The following is a 27989-nucleotide window of genomic DNA, read 5'->3' on the forward strand; positions in this document are numbered from 1 at the left end:
GACAGAGGGTGGTAGTGGAAGGGTCTTTTTCCGGCTGGAGGCCTGTGACTAGTGGTGTACCGCAGGGCTCTGTATTGGGACCTCTGCTGTTTGTGATTTATATAAATGATCTGGAAGAAGGAGTAACTGGGGTGATCAGTAAGTTTGCGGACGACACAAAACTGGCAGGACTTGCAGACAGTGAGGAACATTGTCAGAGGCTACAGAAGGATATAGATAGGCTGGAAATTTGGGCAAGGAAATGGCAGATGGAGTTCAATCCTGATAAATGCGAAGTGATGCATTTTGGTGGGAATAATGTAAGGAGGAGCTACACGATAAATGGAAGAACCATAAAGGGTGTAGAGACGCAGAGGGACCTGGGTGTGCAAGTCCACAGATCTTTGAAGGTGACGTCACAGGTGGAGAAGGTGGTGAAGAAGGCATATGGCATGCTTGCCTTTATAGGATGGGGCATAGAGTATAAAAGTTGGGGTCTGATGTTGCAGATGTATAGAACGTTGGTTCGGCCGCATTTGGAATACTGCGTCCAGTTCTGGTCGCCACACTACCAGAAGGACGTGGAGGCTTTGGAGAGAGTACAGAGGAGGTTTACCAGGATGATGCCTGGTATGGAGGGGCTTGGTTATGAGGAGAGATTGGGGAAACTGGGGTTGTTCTCCTTGGAAAGACGGAGGATGAGGGGAGACTTAATAGAGGTGTATAAAATTATGAAAGGCATAGATAGGGTGAACGGTGGGAAGCTTTTCCCCGGGTCGGTGGTGACGTTCACGAGGGGTCATAGGTTCAAGGTGAAGGGGGGGAGGTTTAACACAGATATCAGAAGGACATATTTCACACAGAGGGTCGTGGGGGCCTGGAATGTGTTGCCGGGCAAGGTGGTGGAGGCGGACACACTGGGAACGTTTAAGACTTATCTAGACAGCTATATGAACGGAGTGGGAATGGAGGGATACAAAAGAGTGGTCTAGTTTGGACCAGGGAGCGGCGTGGGCTAATTGTTCCTTGTTTCTCGTGGAAGTGGAAATGAATAGGGTTGGGAAGCATTTTCCGATCAGGGCCATTGTGATCTCCTGGACTCGTTTCGATCGCCTCAGGGGGTCGGAGAGGAATTTCCCAGATTTTTTTTTCCCCATATTGGCCCTGGGGTTTTTCACTCTGGGTTTTCTCCTCTCCCTGGAGATCACATGGTCTGGAATGGGGGGGTGGGGGTGAGTTAATAGGTTGTAATGAACAAAGCATCGTAGCTGTGGGGGACAGCTCGGTGGATAGGATATTGGTATGTAGATAGGCTGGAAAATTGGGCGGGGATCCTGGATTCAGGATTCAATCCTGGACCGGGGAGCGGCGCGGGCTTGGAGGGCCGAAGGGCCTGTTCCTGTGCTGTATTGTTCTTTGTTCTTTGATTAGATTGGAGCAGAATAAAGGAATTGGGATCAGATTGGAGAGAATTAAGGAGACCGGGATCAGACTGGAGCAGTAGGATCTGCTTTGTTACCCGTAATGTCCTGTTGGACTTAGTTTGGCCAAATTCATTATTTGTATTTTTCCACATGGTTGTGAGGCATCTTTGCTGCTTGACCTTTATGTGTCATGAAAGTGGCATTGCTGAGGTAGGGAGGCCAGCCCTGAAGCAGATGGTGGAAGAGGAGGGGACAGCTCTACACTGCAGAGTGGAAATACTCATGACATAAAACATGGGGCGGCACGGTAGCACAGTGGTTAGCACTGCTGCTTCACAGCTCCAGGGTCCCAGGTTCGATTCCCGGCTCGGGTCACTGTGTGGAGTTTGTACATTCTCCTCGTGTCTGCATGGGTTTCCTCCAGGTGCTCCGGTTTCCTCCCACTGTCCAAAGATGTGCGGGTTAGGTTGATTGGCCAGGTTAAAAAAAAAAATTGCCCCTTAGAGTCCTGGGATGCGTAGGTTAGAGGGATTAGCAGGTAAAATATGTGGGGGTAGGGCCTGGGTGGGATTGTGGTCGGTGCAGACTCGATGGGCCGAATGGCCTCCTTCTGCACTGTAGGGTTTCTATGATTCTATGGTGCTGGAAAATCTACTGGCAGAGCTGTTGTGTATTCATAAAATCATAAAATCTCTACGGTGCAACATGAGACCCATCGGCCCATCAGGTCTGTACTGACTCTCTGACAGTGCATCTTACCCTGGCTCTATCCAAATGCCACCATGGCAGATGGTGAAATTTGAATTCAATAAAAATCTGAATTAAAAGTCTGCTGATGACCATGAAACCATTGTCGATTGTCTTTAAAACGCAGCTGGTTCACTCATGTCCTTTAGGGATGTCTCCACACATTTGTACGGGCACACTGAGGGAGAATTTAGCATGGCCAATGCACCGAACCAGCACATCTTTCAGACTGTGGGAGGAAACCGGAGCATCTGGAGGAAACCCATGCAGACATGGGGAGAACCTGCTAGCTCCATACGGACACTGACCCAAGCTGGGAATTGAACCCATGTCCCTGGCACTGTGAGGCAGCGGTGCTAACCACTGTGCCACCATGCTGCCCCCATATTGAACATATTGGTCATTGCAGGAGCAACAAACCGTTGCTGGGTCACTCCTTTACTGGATGGAAACTGATGAAAATGGAGGTGTACGCTGGAGCAGCAGTTTTTTTTTCCAGGAACTATTTACCAAGAAAAACTATAACATATTGCCTTGAAAGTTTGTGTTATATATCTATACTAGAGAAGTGATTGCATCTCCAGGCTGTATTGATGCAACTGTGCAGACTTCTCCTTGCTGTTTGTTACTGTGTACACAGCTTTCATATGGGGTGGGTAGTTGTCCACATGGGGCATGGGCAGCTCATGGCTGATCAAGTGATGGGCTCGGGTGAAGGCTCGGAATGTCCACCACCACAACAATGGGATCTGGTATGCAGGAGGCTGGAGAATAACGGGCCAGTTCTACCTGCGCATTGTGATGCTCCAGGTAAATTAGAGGCATGTGGATAGTGAGGGAAGTTCAAGCTCGGTCCTCAAGTACAAGTGCAGCAGCACCATCCTGAGGGCCCAGAACAATGGCATTGTGCAAAAATGAAAGTAAGATATGTGGCAATGTGGGAGGACTGCTCCATTGGGCTATGGGGCTCTTTCCTGGGACGCACACCCACTGACTGGGTCTGCTACAGTGGCTGGATCCAGGTTGGTTTCAAAGGACAGAGACCTCACTGCTCAGGAAACAACTTAACTCCAGCTATTTCATTCAGCACTGTTGAACGGATAGGCAAAACTCAACAGTCTCACAGCAAAGTCTCAATGTCGATTGAGTATAAGGGCAGAATGCAGCCTTGGACGGTGAAGGCAATAGTGAAGGAGGCAGAGCGGCAGAGCATTTCAGCCATCCGATCAGTGAAGGGCAGGCATGGGTTAACAATGAATGCCATTCATCAGTGGCCAAACGGATTCCACTCATAGACCATGAACAACTGAGAGGTCATTGTCATGCCCATTCAAAGACTGGAGTACAGAGCCATTTCGGTTTAATCTCTTCATTCACAACTTGTCATTGCCCCACAGGGCTCGAGATGTTACACCTCTGGCATGAGACGTTACTTATCTCTATGTGTGCGCTAGCATCTCTGGGGCAAGGTGCATCAAGTACAATACAATCCAAACACCCAAAGCTGTGCAACCCCATAATCATACCTTCCCGTTCTGCACCCCTTAATTATTCTTGTCTTCAGTGTTTACTTTTCGAGAGAAGACAAAATGCGGAATGAATCCAGGTGTCAAGGCTGCATTTCACAGAGTCTTCATTCAATGCAGGAGGTGAAGGAGAGAGAAGCATTGGCAGCTTCAACAGGAGGCACTGCACGGGGAAATGGCCAACGGGAGCCTGAGCATGAACAGGAGAGTAAGGAAGATGAATTCAGATGTGGTGGTGACTTGTCAGACCAAAGGTTTGTCAAGGAAGAACCTCCTACTTAAAAATGAGTGAGAGGCAGTGCCAGAAACACCTGCAATTGTCCTGATACCTCGTATATCACATATGCCAAATTCTTCCTGACGACCTGGGACCAGGAAGGGGTTAGAACCATAGAACCATAGAAAATTACAGCTCAGAAACAGGCCTTTTGGCCCTTCTTGTCTGTGCTGAACCATTTTTTGCCTAGTCCCACTGACCTGCACTTGGACCATATCCCTCCACACCCCTCTCATCCATGAACCCGTCCAAGTTTTTCTTAAATGTTAAAAGTGACCCCGCATTTACCGCTTTATCCGGCAGCTCATTCCACACTCCCACCACTCTCTGCGTGAAGAAGCCCCCCCTAATATTCCCTTTAAACTTTTCTCCTTTCACCCTTAACCCATGCCCTCTGGTTTTTTTCTCCCCTGGCCTCAGCGGAAAAAGCCTGCTTGCATTCACTCTATCTATACCCATCAAAATCTTATACACCTCTATCAAATCTCCCCTCAATCTTCTATGCTCCAGGGAATAAAGTCCCAACCTATTCAATCTCTCTCTGTAACTCAGCTTCTCAAGTCCCAGCAACATCCTTGTGAACCTTCTCTGCACTCTTTCAACCTTATTTACATCCTTCCTGTAACTAGGTGACCAAAACTGTACACAATACTCCAAATTCGGCCTCACCAATGCCTTATATAACCTTACCATAACACTCCAACTTTTATACTCGATACTCCGATTTATAAAGGCCAATGTACCAAAGGCACTCTTTACGACCCTATCCACCTGTGACGTCACTTTTAGGGAATTCTGTACCTGTATTCCCAGATCCCTCTGTTCAACTGCACTCTTCAGAGTCCTACCATTTACCCTGTATGTTCTACTTTGGTTTGTCCTTCCAATGTGCAATATCTCACACTTGTCTACGTTAAATTCCATTTGCCATTTTTCAGCCCATTTTTCTAGTTGGTCCAAATCCCTCTGCAAGCTTTGAAAACCTTCCTCACTGTCCACTGCACCTCCAATCTTTGTATCATCAGCAAACTTGCTGATCCAATTGACCACATTATCATCCAGATCATTGATATAGATGACAAACAACAATGGACCCAACACCGATCCCTGCGGCACACCACTAGTCACAGGCCTCCACTCAGAGAAGCAATCCTCCACAACCACTCTCTGGCTTCACTCCATCTGACAAAGGGGCAGTGCTCCGAAAGCTTATGGTATTTGCTACCAAATAAACCTGTTGGACTTTAACCTGGTGTTGTGAGACTTCTTACTGTGCTTACCCCAGTCCAACGCCGGCATCTCCACATCATTCTTCCATTGAGCCAGTGTCTAATCCAATTTACTACCTCCCCATGTATACCTAGCGACTGAACCTTCCTAACTAACCTCCCATGAGGGACCTTGTCAAAGGCCTTGCTGAAATCCAGGTAGACAACATCCACCGCCTTCCCTTCATCCACTTTCCTGGTAATCTCCTCGAAAAACTCTAATAGATTGGTCAAACATGACCTACCACGCACAAAGCCATGTTGACTCTCCCTAATAAGTCCCTGTCTATCCAAATATTTGTAGGTCCTATCCCTTATCACACCTTCCAATAACTTGCCCACCACCGACGTCAAACTTACTGGCCTATAATTTCCCGGATTTCTTTTGGAACCTTTTTTAAACAACGGAACAACATGAGCCACCCTCCAATCATCCGGCACCTCCCCCGTGAATACTGACATTTTAAATATGTCTGCCAGGACCCCTGCAAGTTGGAGGGTTGGAGGCTTCCACTTGCCAATGGCTTTGAAAGTAACGGCAGCACTCAATTTATTTGCCTCAGGATCTTTACACGGATCAACACGGGACCTCCACAGAATCCCCCAATCTGCAATAATCAATGCATGAAGGCTCATTATTATGTCAGCTTTGCTCGAGACAAGGATAGCCAGGCTGAAAGATTTGTCTTTGCAGCTATTGTACACTTCCCAGGAGTGCAGGGTGCAATAGACTGCACTCTTGTGACTATACGGCCACCCTGGCAGCAGCCCCTAATGTTTATATTCTGTTGGCACTACCATTCTATCAACGTGCAACTCCTCTGCGACCATCGCAAGCACATCCTGCATGCGTGTGCTTGTTTCCTGGGAGTTTCTGTGATTCCTATATCCTCAACCACTCACAGCTGCCTGGGATTTTCAAAAAGTCAGAACATCTCAGTTAAGTTTATTTATTAGTGTCACAAGTAGGCTTACATTAACACTGCAATGAAGTTACTGTGAAAATTCCCTCGTCACCACACTCCGGCGCCTGTTCAGGTACACTGAGGGAGAATTTAGCATGGCCAATGCACCTATCCAAGACATCTTTCATACAATGGGAGGGAACCAGAGCATCCGAAGGAAACCTATGCAGACACGGGGAGAACGTGCAGACTCCACACAGACAGTGACCTAAGCCAGGAATCGTACTCGGGTCCCTGGTGCTGTGAGGCAGCAGTGCTAATCATTGTGCCACCGTGCAGCCTGTGCTTCTGCAGGGAAGGTTGCTGGGGGACAAGGGCTACACACTTAAACATTGGCTGATAATTCTGAGGCATCACCCGCAAACTCATGTCAAGGAGAAGTTAATTGAGATAATCTGGAAACATCTCCTCCAGTCCTCCAACCATTCCCTGTCTTCTCAGGGGATGGCCAAACCATCACTGAGTGGATGAGTGCACTCATACTTGAACATTATGACCTTATGACCTTATGGATTTGATCTTATCTCTGGTCAGTGGTGACCAGCTACTTGGCTCACTCTGTCAACTTAAAGTCCACTGAAAACAACACAAAGTGTGAAAAGGCTTGAAGCTTTCAACCCATCGAATGAAGCAAATACTGCCACTAATGAGATGTGGACCAGCTGAGAGCTCTCATGCTCAGTTCATATCTTGGGTTCAGAAACTCACAGTGGGGAGAACCAAATGCCACTAGAGTATCATTGCTGATAAGCTATTCTCAACTGTTCCTTGAGGAATAAGGATTCAAATGTTTCTCATAACACACTGCTAATAAAGATTTAAGCACATCTCCCTGACAACACACAAGGGTCTGGGAACTAGTTACACCGACGTTGACATCAAATGAATGTTCATCATATAATGGAATACTATCAGAAGGGTGGGAGGACTGGGAGGGACCTTGAGATAAGAGGATTCCAAAGTCCAAATCACAACATTTTCAATTGACCAGAAAATTCAAGTGCCCATCCAATGAGTTTCAATAAGTGTAATTTATTTACAGTGATAGCACACCCATGAACCAGAGGTGACATCCAAATTTCTTTGCATTCCTAATCCTACCATTGCACCTTGGTGTAGCCCCGACATCCGCAGCAGGAATGGAGACAGTCTGCTGACTGCTACATCCTGATGCCTGGGATGACTGGTGGACATCTTCTGATGGTCCAATCCCTGGAGGGCCATGACCTGATAAGGATCTCCTGCTGGGGGCAGAAGCAGCCTACACTGCTGGAATGGGTGCAGACACAGGCAGAGGCAACTCAGAGCAATGCTTCCTGAGTGGAGGCCCCTGGGGTGTCCAGCTAATCCTCATCCTCCCTATAGGTGGCAAATGGCCCCGGCCTGCAGGAGATGGTGCATCTGGAGAGAGGTCAGGGTGTCACATCCTCATGTCACCTAGATCCTGATGGTGCCCCGGTGGGCACCATCAGGGCACAGAGAGACTCCTCTATCATTTACTCACGTCTGCTGGGAGACTCTCAAACATCTGCCTAATGTCCTGTTGTCTGCCATTGCATCGCCAGTGAGCTGGCAGCTGCTTCAGAGGCTCATCGTCTGACTGGGACTGAATGGGTGACTGGTCTCCAGCAACCTTCTGAGTTTTGGAGACCAGGGGTGTCACTGATTCTGACTGCTGTGGGGGTTGCGTCTGTGACGTGTTCTCCAGAAAGTGACCCCAAATCTAATCTAGAGCTATTCAGCACTGAGGTGTGTGTCTCTGCACAGGCGGAGGGGGTGGGTGAATGATTTGGTTGCTTTCCAATAATGCAGTAACTATTTATCTTTCAACAATATGTGCTAGGTTAGTCTAAAATGGCTTTTAACCATGTTAAGTTTATTATGCTAAACAACCTATTGATTCAGGCTACAAAGTATTTGTCACACTAAAACTTGCTCAAGTATCTGGAATATTTTTGTGGGATCAAGAAGAGAATTCCTGTCCATTGGTGCCTCAGAATTACACCACACAATCCAATTAACACATAAAAAATGCTCTTGTGCTGAACCAGACGCTGTCACCTCAATCAGGGTCTTTTGATGGAAGGCTGGATTGCAGACTGGACGGTAACCAGTCTGAGATGATACTTAGGCCACTACAACCCATTCCCACCAAGTGGTCAGTTAGAATTGACCTCCATTCCACCTGTTCCATTGGTGCTGGGCTTGGAGCTGGTGGTGGTGATGATTCTAGAACATTCCAGATGCTCAGTTCAAACTGCAATTGTTAGAAACATGAAACCTTGGTAGGACGGACTAACACTAGGAAAATAATGTAATGAGTGTTCAAGAAAGAGCACATACCCTCAGCAAACATAAAGTACTGTGAACTATTCACATCCTTATGATTTACACTTGACTTTGTCTTATTATTTATTTATTTTCATTTTTCTGTTCGTTTTTCTGTCCCATCAGAGACTATTTCCTCGGGTGGATGTCGCTGTTACCAGGGGGCATAACTATAAGGTTCATGGTGGGAGATATAGCAGGGATGTCCGAGGTAAGTTCTTTACTCAGAGAGTGGTTAGGGTGTCGAATGGACTGCCTGCTGTGATAGTGGAGTCGGACACTTTAGGAACTTTCAAGCGGTTATTGGATAGGCACATGGAGCACACCAGGATGATAGGGAGTAAGACAGCTTGATCTTGGTTTCGGACAAAGCTCGGCACAACATCGAGGGCCGAAGGGCCCTTTACACTGCTATACTGTTCTATGTTCTATGTTCTATCAGTTATTTCCAACAATCTTCACTGATCAAGCTGTTGTTATTCGCATCACTCACTCCTGTCAGTGTCACTCAGAAATGAGGAATTAACATGTTTTAAATACAAGAAATTTCAGCGAAATTGCAAAAGTTACTGAAAGATGTTCCAGAACACATCAAACCACACTAACAAACCACATCCTTGATCTTTGTTATAAAAAGTCAGAATGTGCATAAACACTATTCACAACTTGACTGCAACGATGTTATTTCAGGCTTTCTTCAGATCTGCAATGATTATTTACTTCTTAACACCAGGTGGTAAGTATGCCAAAGTATTTTGACATTACCTATACTGATAAGAATGATGAGTCGAAATGTATGCGTGAGTTTGTATTCTGGACACACAGAGAATTCCAATTAGTATGAGCTATGAAAAGCATAACTGCGAGAAATATAATGGAAATGAAAAGGGGGAATTTTAATTCATTCTGATCAAGGTGAAATGAGAACAGCAGTTAAAAAGGAGCAGTTCCAAATCCCACTCTGTTCCCTTTCCAATTTCAATGCTTGGCTTTGAGAGTAGATGAAGCCCCCACCAGACACTAGATGAAGAATTCTAGGGTCCCATGGTTACAGGTAACTCTGAATGTATTTTAAAGCACAGCTGTCTCTCCAGGTAGAGTAGGCAGGAAACCAGCACATCCTCAGGTAAGTTCTAAAACCTTCCTTATTGTCCCGGAGCCAAGAGTGCTCTGGTGAGCTCAACGAGAAAAGTTAAAGCTTCTTCTGCCCTCAGTGCTTCACCCTCACCCTGTGAACAGCCCTTGCTGCACCCACCCCACTGCTATATCTCTTGCTGCCAGATGTTTCACTAGCTCCAGCAGCCTCCAGACCACCTGGGATCTCCTTCACTTACACCCCTCTCCATCAGCCAACTGTCAGTTTAAATCCAAAATGAGTAGCTCCATATCCCCAGAGTGTCTAAGAGGTAAAGGCATCAATCAACTGAATTCCTCCTTTCTGAATTGTGTCCAATATTTTGTCACATTGTGAATTTAGCCTTGCTGATGGTGGAGTGGCTTCAAGACAGTCAAATCTACCCCCCATTGTGTATGTGAAGAATACCACTGGGCAAAAGTCCTAAAGGACATTTAGTGGCTGTAAATTATACTCCTGAAAGAATTAGAGAGATGTGAGGAAGAGAAACAGATCTTGTTAGCTACAATTCAATGTCTTGGAACCAGATTTAAGTAAAAGTTACAACAAGTCTATTTTACCTTTTCTACAAGGGGCATGATTGAACAGAGTTTCTACCATCTATTTGTCCCAGATCTTAAGTATGAAAAATGTTACCGAGTGAGAATGCTGAAGGCCACTGGGAAATGGCTCCAAACTGTGAAAATATCTCTTTTTGTGGAGTTGGAAGGTCTGTTTTCCCATGCCAAGCGGCACCCATAGCTCTCCCTTCCACAGAGATAAAGACCAGTGCAAGGCAAGCTCCATTTTTAGTCTCCAGATTTAACCAAGCATTGGAACAATTAGTGATCCTGACCCGACCATATACACTTCAGCACTTGTGTGTTCTCTGTATCAGTCACATTTCTCTGCTCAGCCAATATACAGTTTCTCTGTGTCTGCTCTTTCAGATGACGCTGTGGAAATCATTGGGGGTAAAGATGTTAGACCTCATTCCAAACCTTACATGGCATCAATCCAACTTCATCAATGTCATGAGTGTGGAGGAATATTAATCAAACCAGGATGGGTATTGACTGCAGCACACTGCAATCTGTAAGTTACAGAAGCTGTAATCTGTGTATGAACCATTTTCAGAACAGTTGAGTGTTTTTAATCTTTTCTCTATGATGGAATCAGTCAAGGTTTACACAGTTTTTGGGGATCGAGAAGTGGTTTACATCTTCTATCTGGCAGTCTATTGTTAATGTTTCTCATAATGGCCCTGAATTTCCTCATTACATTCAGTAAGTACACTACTATTAGGCTGTTATTTGGCTGACAAGATCGAGGAACCATGAGTTTTAGGGTAGTGAGTATATTTATACCGTTATAATGTGAAATGTAAGTTGGCAGTGCCCTCGCTTTGCACCTGCCGTAAGGTTCGTTTACAAAATTGCAGTATTCGGGCACATAGAAGTTTCCTTGGTTTACATCACGAATGTAATTATACACAAAACTAAAGGATGATGGGATCAAATGCTCTTGAAAGGCCATATGATTTAAAAATGTTAATATCCAATGTTGAGTAAAAATCATTTTAACATTTCCCTCCCCATGTGTTACTGTAACTTCCCTGAGAGGTTTTCTCAGGGAAATGTACGGAACAAATGTGGCAAATTTTCAGGGAATATTTGTCTGGAGTTCTGCATAGCAACGTTCCAATGAGACAGGGAAGTTATGGTAGGTTACAGGAACCGCGGTGTACAAAGGCTGTAATGAATCTAGTCAAGAAGAAAAGAAAAGCTTTCAAAAGGTTCAGGGAGCTAGGTAATGTTAGAGATCTTGAAGAGTATACGGCTAAGAGAAAGGATCTTAAGATGGAAATTAGGAGAGCCAGAAGGGGTTATGAGAAGGCCTTGGCAGGCAGGATTAAGGAAAACCCCAAGGCATTCTACAAGTATGTGAAGAGCAAGAGGATAAGACGTGAAAGAATAGGACCTATCAAGTTTGTATGGAACCGGAAGAAATAGCAGAGGTACTTAATGAATACTTTACTTCAGTACTCACTATGGAAAAGGATCTTGGTGGTTGTAGTGCAGACTTGCAGCAGACTGAAAAGCTTGAGCATGTAGCTTGATGATATTAAGAAAGAGGATGTGTTGGAGCTTTTGAAAAGCATCAAGTTAGGTAAGTCGCTGGGACCGGATGAGATGTACCCCAGGCTACTGTGGGAGGCGAGGGAGGAGATTGCTGAGCCTCTGGCGATGATCTTTGCATCATCAATGGAGATGGGAGAGGTTCCGGAGGATTGGAGGATTGCAGATGTTGTTCCTTTATTCAAGAAAGGAAGTAGAGATAGCCCTGGAAATTATAGACCAGTGAGTCTTACCTCAGTGGTTGGTAAGTTGATGGAGAAGATCCTGAGAGGCAGGATTTATGAACATTTGGAGAGGTATAATATGATTAAGAACAGTCAGCATGGCTTTGTCAAAGGCAGATCATGCCTTACGAGCCTGATTCAATTTTTTGAGGATGTGACTAAACACATTGATGAAGGAAGAGCAGTAGATGTAGTATATCTGGACTTCAGCAAGGCATTTGATAAGGTGCCCCATGCAAGGCTTATTGGGAAAGTGAGGGGGCATGGGATCCAAGGGGACATTGCTTTGTGGATCCAGAACTGGCTTGCCCACAGAAGGCAAAGAATGGTTATAGATGGGTCAGATTCTGCATGGAGGTCGGTCACCAGTGGAGTGCCCCAGGGATCTGTTCTGGGACCCTTACTCTTTGTGATTTTTATAAATGACTTGGATGAGGAAGTGGAGGGATGGTTTGGTAAGTTTGTTGATGACACAAAGGTTGGAGGAGTTGTGGATAGTGTGGAGGGATGTCAGAAGTTGCAGCGAGACATTGATAGGATGCAAGACTGGGCGGAGAAGTGGCAGATGGAGTTCAACCCAGATAAGTGTGAGGTGGTTCATTTTGGCAGGTCAAATAGGATGGCGGAATATAATATTAATGGTAGGACTCTTGGCAGAGTGGAAGATCAGAAGGATCTTGGGGTCCGAGTTCATAGGACGCTCAAAGCAGCTGTCCAGTTTGAGGCTGTGGTTAAGAAGGCGTATGGTGTACTGGCCTTCATCAATCGAGGAATTGAGTTTAGGAGTCGTGAGATAATGTTGCAGCTATATAAGACCCTGATCAGACCACACTTGGAGTACTGTGCTCAGTTCTGGTTGCCTCATTACAGGAAGGATGTGGAAGCCATAGAAAGGGTGCAGAGGAGATTTACAAGGATGTTGCCTGGGTTGGGGAGCATGCCTTATGAGGATAGGTTGAGTGAGCTCGGCCTTTTCTCCTTGGAGAGATGAAGGATGAGGGGTGACCTGATAGAGGTGTCTAAGGTGTTGAGAGGTATTGATCGAGTGGATTCTCAGAGGCTTTTTCCCAGGGCTGAAATGGTTGCCACAAGAGGACACGGGTTTGGTTTAAGGTGCTGGGGAGTAGGTACAGAGGAGATGTCAGGGGTAAGTTTTTCACTCAGAGGGTGGTGGGTGCATGGAATGGGCTGCCGGCAACGGTGGAGGAGGCGGATTCGATAGGGTCTTTTAAGAGACTTTTAGATAAGTACATGGAACTTAGTAAGATAGAGGGTTATAGGTAAGCCTAGTAATTGCTAAGGTAGGGATATGTTCGGCACAACTTTGTGGGCTGAAGGGCCTGTATTGTGCTGTAGTTTTTCTATGTTTCTATGTTTAAACCTATGTTATCCCCTTAGCTAACTAGAATCCCCTTCTACAGATGCATTAAAGATTCCTTGGTTTACATCACAAATGTAATTATACACAAAACTAAGGGATGATGGGATTAAATTGACCCTTGACTCAGGTCAGCCGGTCCTAACAGTGAGCCGCTGCTGTTGCTGCGTCTGTGGTGGGAGCTCCTTGGCAGTCTGCTATTGCTCGCCACTCTACACTGCCATTGTATTGTGTAGGAGACTGGGACTGACTGTACCAAGGATTCAAGCTGTTGCCAATCCACAAGGCCCTGGATCTGCACCCACTGATCAGTTGGTGACAGGTCTAGTGGCCACCCTGGTTATTCAGTAAACTGTGCTGAGTATCCCAGAAATGGAGGAGGCTGCACTCGTCATTATATAAGTTAGGAGACTCCTAACCAGGGGAGAAGGCAGGGGAATGGCACCAAGTGAATTGCTCAGTGAGCCAGTGCAGACATGATAGACTGAATGGCCTCCTTTGGTGCTGTAATTCTGTGATTCGTTAAAGATCAAACATTATAATAGAGATCATAAACATGATTTATTTTTTCAAAGCATTTACTGCAATTGAAATAATTTGGAATCCATGTTGAGTGGCTCTGGGATTTTAAGGTGACATTCTGAAGTGAACTTAACAGTTTATGTACTTAATGTGTCTTCTTCATATTGCACATAGCAAATTTAAAGACCAAAATATTCAGGTGGTTCTTGGGACAGATTCACTGAGCAGAGACAAAGACAACTCAGTACAAAAACTCATGGTGAAGCAGAAATTTCCTCATATTTGTTTTGACAGTAAAAGCCGTGAACACGACATCATGCTGCTCCAAGTAAGTGAGATTTAATAAATTATTTCCATATTCACTCTCATTGTGTTATGATAGAAATTGAATAAACAATGCTCCCATCTAAACTCAGTTGTCAAGTTACCAGATCATTTTCAATCGTCCTAATGCCATTGCCAATATGAAGCGTAACTTCTCTCTTCCTGAAGTTACTAATATTTCATTGTATAAAGCAGCTAGTTAGATGTGAATCTAAAGCCATCTTTTTTTTTAGCTCCGACAAGCTGATTACAATACCACAATTCAAATTAATTCCTCATGCATATTTACTTAAATCAGCTCCAATATCCTACATCACATTTTTCATCCTAATTTTATTCTGATTTAGTCATTCAAAATCCCTCTGAATTGGCATTAATAAAACAAGATGCAAAAACATCTGAGGCACAGATTATCTCTGGACTATTAATCCAGAAACTCAGCTAATGTTCCGGGTGGACCCTGGTTCGAATCCTACCACGGCAAATGGTGAAATTTGAATTCAATAAAAAATATCTGGAATTAAGAATCTACTGATGATCATGAAGCGATTGTCAGAAAAAACCCATCTGGTTCACTAATATTCTTCAGGGAAGGAAATCTGCCATGCTTACCTGATCTGGCCTACATGTGACTCCAGAGCCACAGCAATGTGGTTGAATCTTTATAAGCGCTTTGATTTGATTTATTATTGTCACATGTATTAGTATACAGTGAAAAGTATTGTTTCTTGCGCGCTATACAGACAAAACATACCATTCATAGAGAAGGAAATGAGAGAGTGCAGAATGTGGTGTTACAGTCATAGCTAGGGTCACTGGCCAGCCAGTGAGGTCCATGTACCATGGATGAATAAAAAAAGGCACTGCAAGGCCGGTAACTCTGGACAAATGTGAGGTAATGCATTTTGGAAGGTCTAATACAGATGGGGAATATATAGTAACTGGCAGAACCCTTAAGAGTATTGATAGCAGAGGGATCTGGGTGTTCAGGTACACAGGTCACTGAAAGTGACAACACAGGTGGAGAAGGTCGTCATGAAAACATACGGCATGCTTGCCTTCATCGGCCGGGGCATTGAATTTGAAAATTGGCAAGTCATGTTGCAGCTTTATGGAACTTAGTTAGGCTGTACTTGGAATATAGTGTTCAATTCTGGTCACCACACTACCAGAAGACTTTGGAGAAGGTACAGAAAGGATTTACCAGGATGTTGCCTGGTATGGAGGGCATTAGCTATGAGCAGAGGTTGAAGTAACTTGGTTTGTTCTCACTGCAATGATGGAAGTTGAGGGGCAACCTGATAGAAGTCTACAAGATTAGGAGAGGCATGGATAGAGTGGATAGTCAGAAGCTTTTTCCCAGGGTGGAAGAGTCAACACTAGGGGGGCATAGGTTTAGGGTGCGAGGGGCAAAGTTTAAAGGAGACGTACGAGGCAAATGTTTTATACAGAGGGTGGTGGGTGCCTGGAACTCACTGCCGCGGGAGGTAGTGAAAGCAGATACGACAATGAGTTTTAAGTGGCATCTGGACAAATGCATGAATAGGATGGGAATAGAGGGATATGGCCCCCGGAAAGGTCGGGGGTTTTAGTTCAGACAGGCAGCATGATCGGTGCAGGCTTGGAGAGCTGAAGGGCCTGTTCCTGTGCTGTAATTTTCTTTGTTCTCTTTGTTCTTTGCACTAGCAAGGAGACCTCCAGCCCTGAAGGAGGAACTTAACCTTTTTGTCTCTTCATGAACCTGTTGCATGTTCCCCTCTGATCTTCCAATCTCTTCCTCAGGGCCACTCTCCTTCAGTGCATTTTGTAATCAGCCTGGCTTTGAGATTGGGAAATGCTGCAAAGTTCTTCCCAACTTCACTTACATAGCTCTCATATATTTCCGCGTGCTGTGGGTACAAGTACTTCACCACGAAGAACATACCTGGCAATGCAAGTTAGATGGAGGGCCCAGATTCATGAATTAAATTCAGAAAAATTAAGCAAGTCTGGCAGTATCGATGGAGAGAGAAACAGAAATTACGTTTCAATTCCATAGAGTTTTGAGAGTCATATAGAATCGACATGTTAATTTTGGGCTGCATTTACTGGCCCTTCCCACTGGTGGAATCTTCCAGTCCCGTCAAAATCAAGCCCCCACCCTGGGTTCCCCAGCAGCGGGACAGGCAAACCATGCAAATTGTCATTGACTTCGGTGGGACAGGAAGATGCCTCCAGCGGCCAATGGCGAGCTACCTCTGCCACAGGGTAATCTGATACATGCAAGGGAAGGGCTGGAAAATTCTGGCCTCTGTTTCTCTCCCAACAGATGCTGCTAGACTTGCTGAGTTTTTGAGGCATTTTCTGTTTTTTCACTTCAGGTTTCCAGCATCCACAGTTTTGAGTTTTTATACCAGAGTCACTGGTCTCAAGCTCTTTTTGCTTTGCACTTGGAAACAAATATTCCCCAGGCACAAACACAAGTAAAAATATTTGGCCCTCTGTATATTGATGTCATGAGCAAGCGCTTGGTGAGATCATACAAAACTTAAAATCACTGGGGGAGAAAAGGTCAAATTAGATTTCATCACTTCATCGGTAAATGTTTGAGACAATTCAGGGAATTTAATCTATCAAAGTTTCACATTTATTTTTATAAAGAGATCTGAAGAACTGAACCAGAGATTCAGAAAAGATATATGATATACAAATTGTTATTATGCGTATTATGAAAAATGGCCACATTATTTAAGAATATAACTAAAAAAGACAGATGTATGGAGGATGGAAATCAAAAACAACTGAAAATTCAGGACCATCTCAGGAGGTCAGGCAGCATCTATGGAGGAAACAGAACTGGTGGAATTTACAGAAAAACAGAACTTAAAAATCTGGGGGCCATTCTGCCTTCCCGCTGCGTTGCTTTTTTAGCGCAGCGAGCTGGGAGACTCTCGCAGCAGCCGATTCGCACAATTCACGCTGGGCATCCAGACCTCTGCGTGTATCCCAGTGCCAGATTTCCGGCGCCATCAGCTCTGCGCAAATTCTATGCAGCAGCTCATTGTAATATAATTTAAATAGCATTCCCCTCTCCCCCCTCGCCAGGAGTATTTCACTCCAGCCGAATTTACTATTGCTCCCCACTTGGGGGAAGCTGGCAGCCCGATCCTGCTGGAGTGAAGGGGAGGGCAAGCGAGGACCCCCAGAGGGTCGGGCACCCGGGGGGGTGGGGGGGGGCCTTGGCATTGCCATCTTGGCACTGGCCAGCCTGGGCCCCCTGATACTCCACAAGGGTCAAAGTGCCAATGGCCAGGGGGCATCTTGCCACTGTCAACCAGGCATGGGGCAGTACCAAAGAGGCAGGACCTAGGGGGTGTGGGGACTAATGGGGGCAGGTCCTCTGGGGTGCGATCTGTGGGGGGCAACTCTGCAGGTGGGATGCGTGAGGGAGGGAGAGAGTCCAACGATTTGCACTGGCCAATGGATTCGGGGGGGTGGGGCAGCCTGTCGGGGGATTGGGCTACGGGGAGGGGTGGCGGTTGGCACAGCGGGGTGGGGCAGGGGGATGCAGATTGGGACTGGCAGTGGGAGGGGAGGTGGTCAGTGGGAGATGAAGATGACCCAGGAGGGGGAGGGGGGGGGGGGGGGCGGGGGGGGGGGGGGGGGGGGGGGGGGGGGGGAGGCGGGGGGGGCGGGGGGGCGGCTGGCATGTCGAGGCTGGGCCGGACATGTCCCCACGACCAGCGATCAGACTGTGGGGTCTCGGAGGGCCAGTGATGCAGGGGTCGTAGGCCTGGCCAGCAATCGAGTTGGCCAGCAAATCGGGAGACGTGCAGACAGGGGCCACCAATCTCAACGCTCAGCGCTAGGCCACCGGCCTCTCCAGCGGGAATAGGCCCTGCCCCCTGATTCTCAGCATGATCCACGCTGAGGCACTCTGCAGTACACACAGTCTGGGAGACTCATTTTGAAACTCCTGCTGAAAAAACCAACGCGATTTAGTCCAGTTTTTACGCAAATTCGACATTTAGGATTTTTGTGGGAGAATCCCACCCCTGTTTATTTCCCATCCATCTTCCCTTTGTTCCATCCTGTTTGTTTCTCTGTAACAGCCTCCAGTTCTAGTGAAGCTTCCACACTCGAAACATTAACCTGTCCGATCCCTCCACAGCTGTTAACTGACCTGTGGGTGTCTCCAGCACTTTCTTCACGTCATATTAAGGAGAAGGTGGAAGAATAATAATTCATTTCAGAGGTTTTTGGTAAATGAAAGAAAACACAAAAATTTTTTTTATTTCTTACAGCTGCAGACTGAGGCAAAACTTAACAAGTTTGTGGATGTTCTCCCTCTGCCTGAATGTGACTGTGATGTGAGAAATGGAACTATCTGCACAGTTGTGGGATGGGGAAAGACAAATGTAAATTCAAACAAGCTTTCTGACAACCTCAAGGAAGTGAACGTAACCACCATAAACAGAGCAAAGTGCAACAGTAAGAATTATTACAACAACAACCCTGTAATAACCAGGAACATGCTCTGTGCTGGTGACAGCAAAGGTGGAAAGGATGCATGCCAGGTGAGCTAGATTGGGTAAAAAGTGGCTGCAATATCGGAACACAACTATTAGGATTAACTGTTTTAGTTAGTGCTGCATAAAATGTGCTTCAAGCTTATCATCTATTGATTCTTGAGCTGTTAAAATGAATAATTAATTTAATCAATTCACACATTTGTTTAACATAACATACTTAAACTCTTTGTTGTCGGGGTGTCAACGCAGGGAAAAGCAAAATATTGGTTCAATTTTCGTGGTCTGATATTCCTATCCTAAAATCCATGTAAAATGTTCAACCCCCAGGCTGAAAAGTAGAGATAAAGTAATGGAAATATAGACATCCGGAACTGGGCTATCCTGCAACAACAATGGTCCCGGCTTTCATCCACTCTCACTTGGCACTCGACACCCTCCTCACCCTCCTCAATCTGCTGATGTCTAAAAGCAGTACTCGATGGGAGAGGCAGATCCCCTCCATTAGTGGCTGCTTCAAACATTAGCGAGGTAAACAAGAGTGGGTGCAGAGGAACGGGGATGTGGAGGTGGGGTAGAGGTGTAGGTAAGAGGAGGACAACAGAGAGGAGCCTGGGGTGTGGGGGGTGTGGGGTGGGGGGGGAAGGGGGTGCAGAGGAGGGAGGGTACTGCAAGGGATGAGGTGCATAAATGAGGGGGTGTTGGAGAAGAGGTGGTGCTGAAGGAGGGAGTGTAGGGGAGGGAGGAGTGCCACAGCAGCTAAGGGTCTTTTGAGGTGAGGGGTGTTGAAGAAGCCAGGGGTGCAGGTTGGTGGGGGAGTGCTGGAGGAGCCAAAGGCACAGGGGAGATGGGAGGGTTCCTGGCAGAGGGGTCGTGCAGGTGTGAGGGGGCTGTGGGGAGATGAGAAGGTGCAAGAAAGAATGGAAGGTGCCAGAGAAGCCGAGGTTGTGGGAGAAGGGGTACTGTTCAAGGAGTCTGGGGTGTTCCGAGTCGTGGGATGGGTGCAAAAAAGTTCCAGATTGTCCCAAAAGGGGAAACATCCTCTTCACATCCACCATGTCAGGACCTCTCCGGATCTTACATGTTTCAATCAATTCACCTCTTACTCCAGCAGTACAAGGCTAATCTGTTCAACCTTTCCAGTACAGATCTTAATCCAGTAGACCTTCTGTCAAATGCTTCCAATGCATTTACATCTTTCTTTAAATAAGGAGAACAATACTGTACACAATACTTCAAATGCGATCTCATCAATGTACAATTGAAGCATAATCTCCCTACTCTTTGATGCGCGTTATTACACACGAGGCTTGAGATGCTCAAGGAAATAAAGGCTTTTATTTACTATTACAACGAAGCTACCATATATAGTACACGATCCCAGACTGAGGGGTCCCAGACAGAGCAGTGACCTTTATACCTCTCCCAGGAGGCGGAGCCCGACTGGGATGTACCATAATAACTATAATACAGGTGTAACAGCCCAACCCTAACCCCAACAGTAACAAGTAGAACAACCCATCCCTAACCCCAACAGCAACATATATACAGACTCGTAGTACTGGCCAGACCCTGGCTCAGTACTACCTAGTGGGAACCAACGATGGTTCACCACATTCACCCCTCCTTTGAAAACAAAGGCCGGCGGGGTACAAAAAAAAACACAGAATAATTTGTCATCAGTCTATAAGTTCAGACGGTCAGGGGGACCGCACCGTCGTTGTGACCTCCTCAACACCGGTGATGACACCGGAGTAGGCACTCGCGGTGGCGTTCTCCCCAAGGCGATGTCCAACGGTTCCTCCACAGTCTCACGGGCCGGCTGACCCCGAGGTGATGATAATCCGTTGAGTTCCGACACGCCCTGAAGTGGTGACCATCTCCTGGACTCAGGCAAGCTGTACACGGGAGTAAAAGGGTTAAGTAATGGTCCCGATGCTGCCCGCGCCGTGTCAGGAGGGGAAACAATAGTTGGGGGGTCTCTAACAGGAGGTATGGGAGCGACAGGGGTTTCTACGTCCCCTGCTGGTGCCAGGTCCCGAATCGAGACTGTGTCCTCTCGCCCGTCAGGGTATGCCACATAGGCATACTGAGGGTTGGCGTGGAGGAGATGGACCTGTTCGACCAACGGGTCGGACTTGCGGGCCCTAACATGTCGCCGCAGGAGGACAGGTCCTGAGTACGTCAACCAAGACGGTAATGAGGTCCCAGAGGAAGACTTCCGAGGGAATGAAAACAGCCTCTCATGGGGAGTAGCGTTGGTTGCCGTACACAGGAGTGAGCGTATGGAGTGGAGCGCATCAGGGAGCACCTCTTGCCAATGGGAGACTGGAAGGCTTTTTGACTTCAACGCCAGTAAGACAGCCTTCCAGACTGTAGCATTCTCACGTTCCACCTGTCCGTTACCCCTAGGGTTGTAGCTCGTGGTTCTACTAGAGGCAATCCCGTATGAGAGCAGGTATTGCCTCAAGTCATCGCTCATGAACGACGAGCCCCTATCGCTGTGAATGTAGCAGGGGTACCCGAACAGGGTGAAAAGATCACGGAATGCCTTGATAACCGTGGCAGCGGATGTATCAGAGCAGGGAATAACCAAAGGGAATCTCGAGTACTCATCAATGATGTTGAGGAAGTACACATTCCGATCTGTTGAGGGAAGGGGGCCCTTAAAGTTGACACTCAGTCTTTCGAAGGGACGAGTGGCCTTGACTAGTTGTGCCCGGTCAGGTCGGTAAAAGTGCAGTTTGCATTCCGCGCATACCCGACAGCTTCTCGTTATGGACCTGACATCCTCCACCGAGTAGGGTAGATTGCGGGCTTTTACAAAGTGGTAGAGCCGAGTGACCCCAGGATGGCAGAGGTCATTGTGGAGAGCCTGCAAACGGTCCTCCTGTATACTGGCACATGTTCCATGCGACAGGGCTTGTTGAGTTTCCCTGGACGATACATGATGTCGTAATTATAGGTGGAGAGTTCGATTCTCCACCTCAAGATCTTGTCGTTCTTGATCTTGCCCCGCAGCGTGTTATTGAACATGAACGCCACGGACCGCTGGTCCGTGATCAGGGTGAACCGTTTTCCTGCCAAGTAATGGCGCCAATGCCTGACGGCCTCCACAATGGTCTGGGCTTCCTTTTCCACCGCTGAATGTCGAATTTCGGGGCCTTGGAGGGTGCGGGAAAAAAAGGCGACGGGCCTGCCCGCCTGGTTAAGTGTGGCGGCCAGGGCGAAATCAGATGCATCGCTCTCCACCTGAAGGGGGATGGACTCATCAACAGCGTGCATCGTGGCTTTCGCGATGTCGGCTTTTAGTTTATCAAAGGCCAATCGGGCCTCTGGTGTTAGGGGAAAAGAGGTGGACTTGATGAGCGGACGGGCTTTGTCTGCGTAATTGGGAACCCACTGTGCATAGTAAGAGAAGAAGCCTAAGCATCTTCTCAGTGCTTTTGCGCAGTGGGCAGGGGAAGTTCAAGGAGGGGACGCATACGGTCTGGATCAGGGCCAATGACCCCGTTTTCCACCACGTATCCGAGGATGGCTAAACGGCGCGTACAAAATACACACTTCTCCCTGTTGTAGGTCAGATTCAGGCGAGATGCAGTGCATAGGAACTTAAGGAGATTGGTGTCGTGGTCCTGCTGGTCATGGCCGCAGATGGTGACGTTATCCAGGTACGGGAAGGTAGCCCGCAGTCCGTTATGGTCCACCATTCGGTCCATAGCATGCTGGAAGACCGAGACCCCATTGGTGACACCAAAAGGAACCCTGAGAAAGTGATACAAGCGACGATCCGCCTCAAAAGCCGTGTATTGTCGGTCCTCTGGGCGAATGGGGAGTTGGTGGTAGGCAGACTTGAGGTCTATGGTAGAGAACACCCGGTACTGCGCAATCTGGTTGACCATGTCAGATATGCGCGGGAGGGGATACGCATCCAGCTGCGTGTATCTATTAATGGTCTGACTATAGTCAATGACCATCCGGGATTTGTTCCCACTCTTGACCACCACGACCTGCGCTCTCCATGGACTAGCGCTAGATTGTATGATCCCTTCCTTGAGGAGCCGCTGAACTTCAGATCGAATGAAGATCCGATCCTCAGCGCTGTAACGCCTACTCTTAGTTGCGATGGGCTTGCAGCCTGGCACAAGATTCTGGAACAGGGAGGGTGTGGTAATCTTCAGCGTCGAGAGGCTACAGGCGGGGCGCGTTGGGCAATTTGAAGGCTGCTGTTCTCCCACTGAAAGCGGAGGGAGTGGCCCACCGTACTGTAGGGTTACACTCTTCAAGTGGACCATGAAATTTAGTCCGAGGAGTATTGGCGCGCAAAGGTGCGGTAACACCAGGAGCTTGAAGCTCTCGTAAACCGTGCCCTGCACCGTTAAATTTACCACGCAACTCCCTAGCACGGTGACAGACCGGGGCCTTGATGCCATCGAAATCGTCTGTTTGACAGGTTGGATCTGGAGACCACACCGCTTCACAGCGTCTGGGTGAATAAAACTCTCAGTGCTCCCGCTGTCAAACAGACAATAAATCAAGCGTTTGTTTACCTGAATGTCCATCATAGACTTGTCGAGTCTGTGAGGCTTGGCCTGGTCCAGGATGATCGACGCCACCGTTGGTTCGCGAGTGCCACTGCAGGCAGCTGAGATGGATGAAGATGACCCCTGCTGGTCGTTCACGGTCGGTGCCGACCAAAATGGCTGCTCCCATAGGTCGCACGTGGGTGATGGCACCAAAATCAGCGACCCCTGGTGGTCGCGTGTCTCTTGCGACTCCGTCGTCTGTAATGGCTGCGTCCTGGCCTCGCACATGGACGAAACCCTCGACGATGCCGACGACGAAGAACCGGGCTCCGGGGAGTCGCAGGCCGCACTGCTGTTCCTGGAAGTAAGTTTGGATCGACAGACCTTCGAATAGTGTCCCTTCTTACCGCAGGTGGAGCACAACACCGCTTTAGCGGGACATCGCTGTCGAGTGTGCTTCACTCCCCCACAGAAGTAACACCGCGGGCTGCCTGGGGCTGCTGCCGTCGTCAGGCCCGAGTGTGGGCACGCCATCACACAGCTTTTCGGACCCGAGGGACGAGGTGGGATCTGCGACTGCTCCTGCCACGCTGTCTCCACGTGGTCTTTGGGATACAATGCTAGACTTTTGGAGGCCGTCTCCAACGTATCTGCTAGTTCTATCGACTTAGTGAGATCAAGATTACCTTGCTCCAACAGTCTGAGTCGGATATAAGATGATCCGATTCCCGCCACAAACGCATCTCGAGCGAGGTCATTCATATTCTGGTCTGCCGACACTGCTTTGCAGTTGCAGCCCCTGGCTAGCTGTAGGAGCTCGCATGCGTACTGTTCCGTCGTTTCGCCGGGCTGCCGTCGTCGAGTGGCTAAGAGGTATCGAGCATGCATCTCGTTTGACGGTTTAATGTAGCGCTTCTTAAGAAGCTCGAAGGCCCTTGTGCAGTCGGTGGCTGCATGGATCGCGAGATATACAGCGTCGCTTACCCTCGCGTGGAGGACCCGGAGTCTGTCGTCGTCTGTGGTGACCGCTGCGGAGGCTGCCAGGTAGTCCTCAAAACACTTTAACCAGTGGTCGAAGGTGTTAGAGGCGCCCGCCGCACGTGGATCCAGTGTAAGACGTTCGGGTTTTAACATTTGCTCCATACTCTCTGTATCGTTTTCCTTTTTTTTTACGACAAGAGTTTAATTAATCGTAAATAAAATTGATGCGCGTTATTACACACGAGGCTTGAGATGCTCAAGGAAATAAAGGCTTTTATTTACTATTACAACGAAGCTACCATATATAGTACACGATCCCAGACTGAGGGGTCCCAGACAGAGCAGTGACCTTTATACCTCTCCCAGGAGGCGGAGCCCGACTGGGATGTACCATAATAACTATAATACAGGTGTAACAGCCCAACCCTAACCCCAACAGTAACAAGTAGAACAACCCATCCCTAACCCCAACAGCAACATATATACAGACTCGTAGTACTGGCCAGACCCTGGCTCAGTACTACCTAGTGGGAACCAACGATGGTTCACCACACTCTTGTAATCATTTCCCCTCACAAAAACAGGAACATCCTCTTCACTTTCCTAATTCCTTGCTGTACTTGTATATTGGCCTTTAATGATTCATGCACAAGACCTGAGATTGTCCCATTTATAGAATAGATCTGTTGCAATTATTCGAGGAAGGGAGACAGAGGAGGAACCCTCTTGGTGATAGGGCAAAGGACCCAAAGGTGAGCTGCTCAAATGAACTGATATTCACTGAGATTGCCTGCAGCAACTTTCAGTTCACCTGGAAATAGTCTTGGAAAAGGTTTAATGAACTTATCAGATCAACCAAAGTGGGAGGTTTTTATTTGGAAACATCAAAATGTGACACCCAACACTTTTATGAGTCGGCATAATATTGAAACATTGACATGTGCCTCAGGATGTCACTCCAATACCTGTACACAACAACCAAAGTGGGAGAGCTTATCATTCATTATCTTTAATTAATGCAGAATGTAAAGCATGTGTATTGCATAAAACAAAACCACTCAGAAAAATACCTACAGTGATTCAGTCCATGTTGCTTTAGAACATATGATAGCAGAAGAGTGGTAGTGGGAGTTAAGTGTAAGTGTTTCCAATTCTGTACACGAAACAATTGATTTTAATTGTATTTGTGGGTATTGGCATTCACCTGTGCTCATATATATATGAGTAGTCTGAAAGAATAGTTGTTGGTTTGAGGTGTAATATGTGAAATGTGGCTCTGGAAATAAAAGCCTCGAAGTTTATAAGGACCTGGTTCTATGTTCTAACCTTTATTCCCTCACTTTTCTGAGTTTAAGCAACACCTTCTTGCAATTCTGATGACTGTAACAGTCAACTGAGTTACTGCTTGAGGTTTGTGTATCATCCATCACGACTGCCCTAAATGTGTTGCAAGATGGATTTCAGTCCTTGTTTAATCTCTGTATAACCTTCAGGAAATATTCAAATTATAGCTGCTTAATAACTCTCATAAAATTATTAAACAGGAATGTTGATGCATTGACTGTTGTTTGAGATTAATTAATTATTTCTTGTTTTTTCAGGGGGATTCGGGTGGGCCATTGATATGTGAGGATGAGCTCCAAGGAATTGTATCTTTTGGGATAAAATGTGGATTGCGATACAAGCCTGGGATTTATACAAGGGTCACTCAGTATATTGAGTGGATTCAGAAAATAACAGCTTGAACCTTACACAATGTTTAGAAACTATTGAGGTTTATGCATTATATTTTTCCTGTGGATTGCTGCATCTTGAATAGCTATTGCAATGGCATTTACAATTTAAATTCATTGAGATTATTTTAAAATAGGATCCTGCACCTATCCCTTGCTAAAAGCTCAGGCTAGTTATGCATAAAAAAATCTTTTAAAATGTGAATGCTCACAGCTGTGTTACTGGATTGGTGAAATACTTGGAGGTGCTTTGTTTAAACAGCAAAGTAGAACAATATTTTCACATGTAACAGTTCAAATCTTTTATGCTTCAATAAATAAATGAACAGAGCTTGTGTTTGATTGATTTGAAGTATCAGGTTGAGTGAGTGAGTTCTACTTTCCTTCCTTAATCAGGACATTGCGGCTAACCCTGCTCCAAGACACCAAGCAATAACCTAAGCAAGTGCTGAAGGAGTTCAGTGTTGTTGAGGTCTCGCCTTTACAAACATACAAAATGGATGATCAGGAAAAGACCAGCTGGTCTATCAAGTCTCCTCCACATTCATGATAGTTAGAACATCAGGAAAAACACAGCCTGACCCTGTGCACAGCCACATAATGTTTTGGAAGAGACCAATGAGTGGAAAAGTATTCTGAAACATTCCTTGCTCTTGTTGAGAGGATCACACAAAGAGAACAGAATTGTGTAAAGATAACAATAGGAAGCAGGCCATTTGGACCATTGTGTCTGTGCTAGCTCTCTCTGTAAGAAGTCTCACAACACCAGGTTAAAGTCCAACAGGTTTATTTGGTAGCAAACGCCACTAGCTTTCGGAGCGCTGCTCCTTCGTCAGGTGAGTGGGAGATCTGTTCACAAACAGCAAACAGGGCATATAAAGACACAAACACAATTTACAGAATAATGATTGGAATGCGAGTCTTTACAACAAATCAGGTCTTAAAGGTACAGACAATGTGAGTGGAGAGAGCATTAAGCACAGGTTAAAGAGATGTGTATTGTCTCCAGACAGGACAGTTAGTGAGATTTTGCAAGTCCAGGCAAGTCGTGGGGGTGACAGATAGTGTGACATGAACCCAAGATCCCGGTTGAGGCTGTCCTCATGTGTGCGGAACTTGGCTATCAGTCTCTGTTCATCGACTCTGCGCTGTCGTGTGTCGTGAAGGCCGCCTTGGAGAACGCTTACCCGAAGATCAGAGGCCGAATGCCTGTGACCGCTGAAGTGTTCCCCAACAGGAAGAGAACAGTCTTGCCTGGTGATTGTCGAGCGGTGTTAATTCATCCGTTGTCGTAGCATCTGAATGATTTCCCCAATGTACCATGCCTCGGGACATCCTTTCCTGCAGCGTATTTCCTGCAGAGGGAGGATGTACTAGCAGTTTTGAATAAACTGAAGGTCGATTAGTCCCCTGGGCCTGATGAAATATATCCTAGGATTCTTTAGGAGGCAAGGGATGAGATTGCAGAGCCTTTGGCTTTGATCTTTGGGTCCTCACTGTCCACGGGGATGGTGCCAGAGGACTGGAGAGTGGCGAATGTTGTTCCTCTGTTTGAGAAAGGGAATAGAAATGACCCTGGTAATTATAGGTCGGTTAGTCATACTTCGGTGGTTGGTAAGTTGATGGAAAAGGTCCTTAGGGATGGGATTTACGACCATTTAGAAAGATGCGGATTAATCCGGGATAGTCAGCACGGATTCATGAAGGGCAAGTCGTGCCTCACAAATTTGATAGAATTTTTTGAGGAGGTAATTCAGTGTGTTGATGAAGGTAGGGCAGTTGATGTCATATACATGGATTTTAGTAAGGCGTTTCATAAGGTCCCCCATGGTCGGCTTATGATGAAAGTAAGGAGGTGTGGGATAGAGGGAAAGTTGGCCAATTGGATAGGTAACTGGCTATCTGATCCAAGACAGAGGGTGGTGGTGGATGGAAAATTTTTGGACTGGAGGCAGGTTGCTAGCAGAGTGCCACAGGGATCAGTGCTTGGTCCTCTGCTATTTGTGATTTTTATTAATGACTTAGAG

At 46.7% G+C, this 27989-nt stretch overlaps 1 protein-coding gene across 2 annotated transcripts; it reads left to right on the forward strand.

Moving 5' to 3' along the window:
* The first annotated feature begins 9166 nt into the window (after window positions 1-9166).
* Window positions 9167-26293, forward strand: LOC144500371 (granzyme K-like). 2 transcript variants are annotated; one of them, XM_078223293.1, is made up of 5 exons: window positions 9167-9250; window positions 10579-10723; window positions 14185-14218; window positions 18498-18770; window positions 25831-26291. In XM_078223293.1, exons 1-5 carry the CDS (start codon window positions 9193-9195, stop codon window positions 25972-25974), a joined length of 654 nt encoding a protein of 217 aa, XP_078079419.1. In that variant the 5' UTR covers window positions 9167-9192; the 3' UTR covers window positions 25975-26291. The 2 variants fall into 2 exon arrangements, with proteins under 2 accessions (XP_078079419.1, XP_078079324.1); XM_078223198.1 differs by having other exon boundaries at window positions 9178-9250; window positions 14065-14218; window positions 25831-26293.
* The last annotated feature ends 1696 nt before the right edge of the window (window positions 26294-27989 follow it).

The sequence above is a fragment of the Mustelus asterias genome, chromosome 1 (assembly GCF_964213995.1).
Source record: "Mustelus asterias chromosome 1, sMusAst1.hap1.1, whole genome shotgun sequence".
Lineage (NCBI taxonomy): Eukaryota > Metazoa > Chordata > Chondrichthyes > Carcharhiniformes > Triakidae > Mustelus > Mustelus asterias.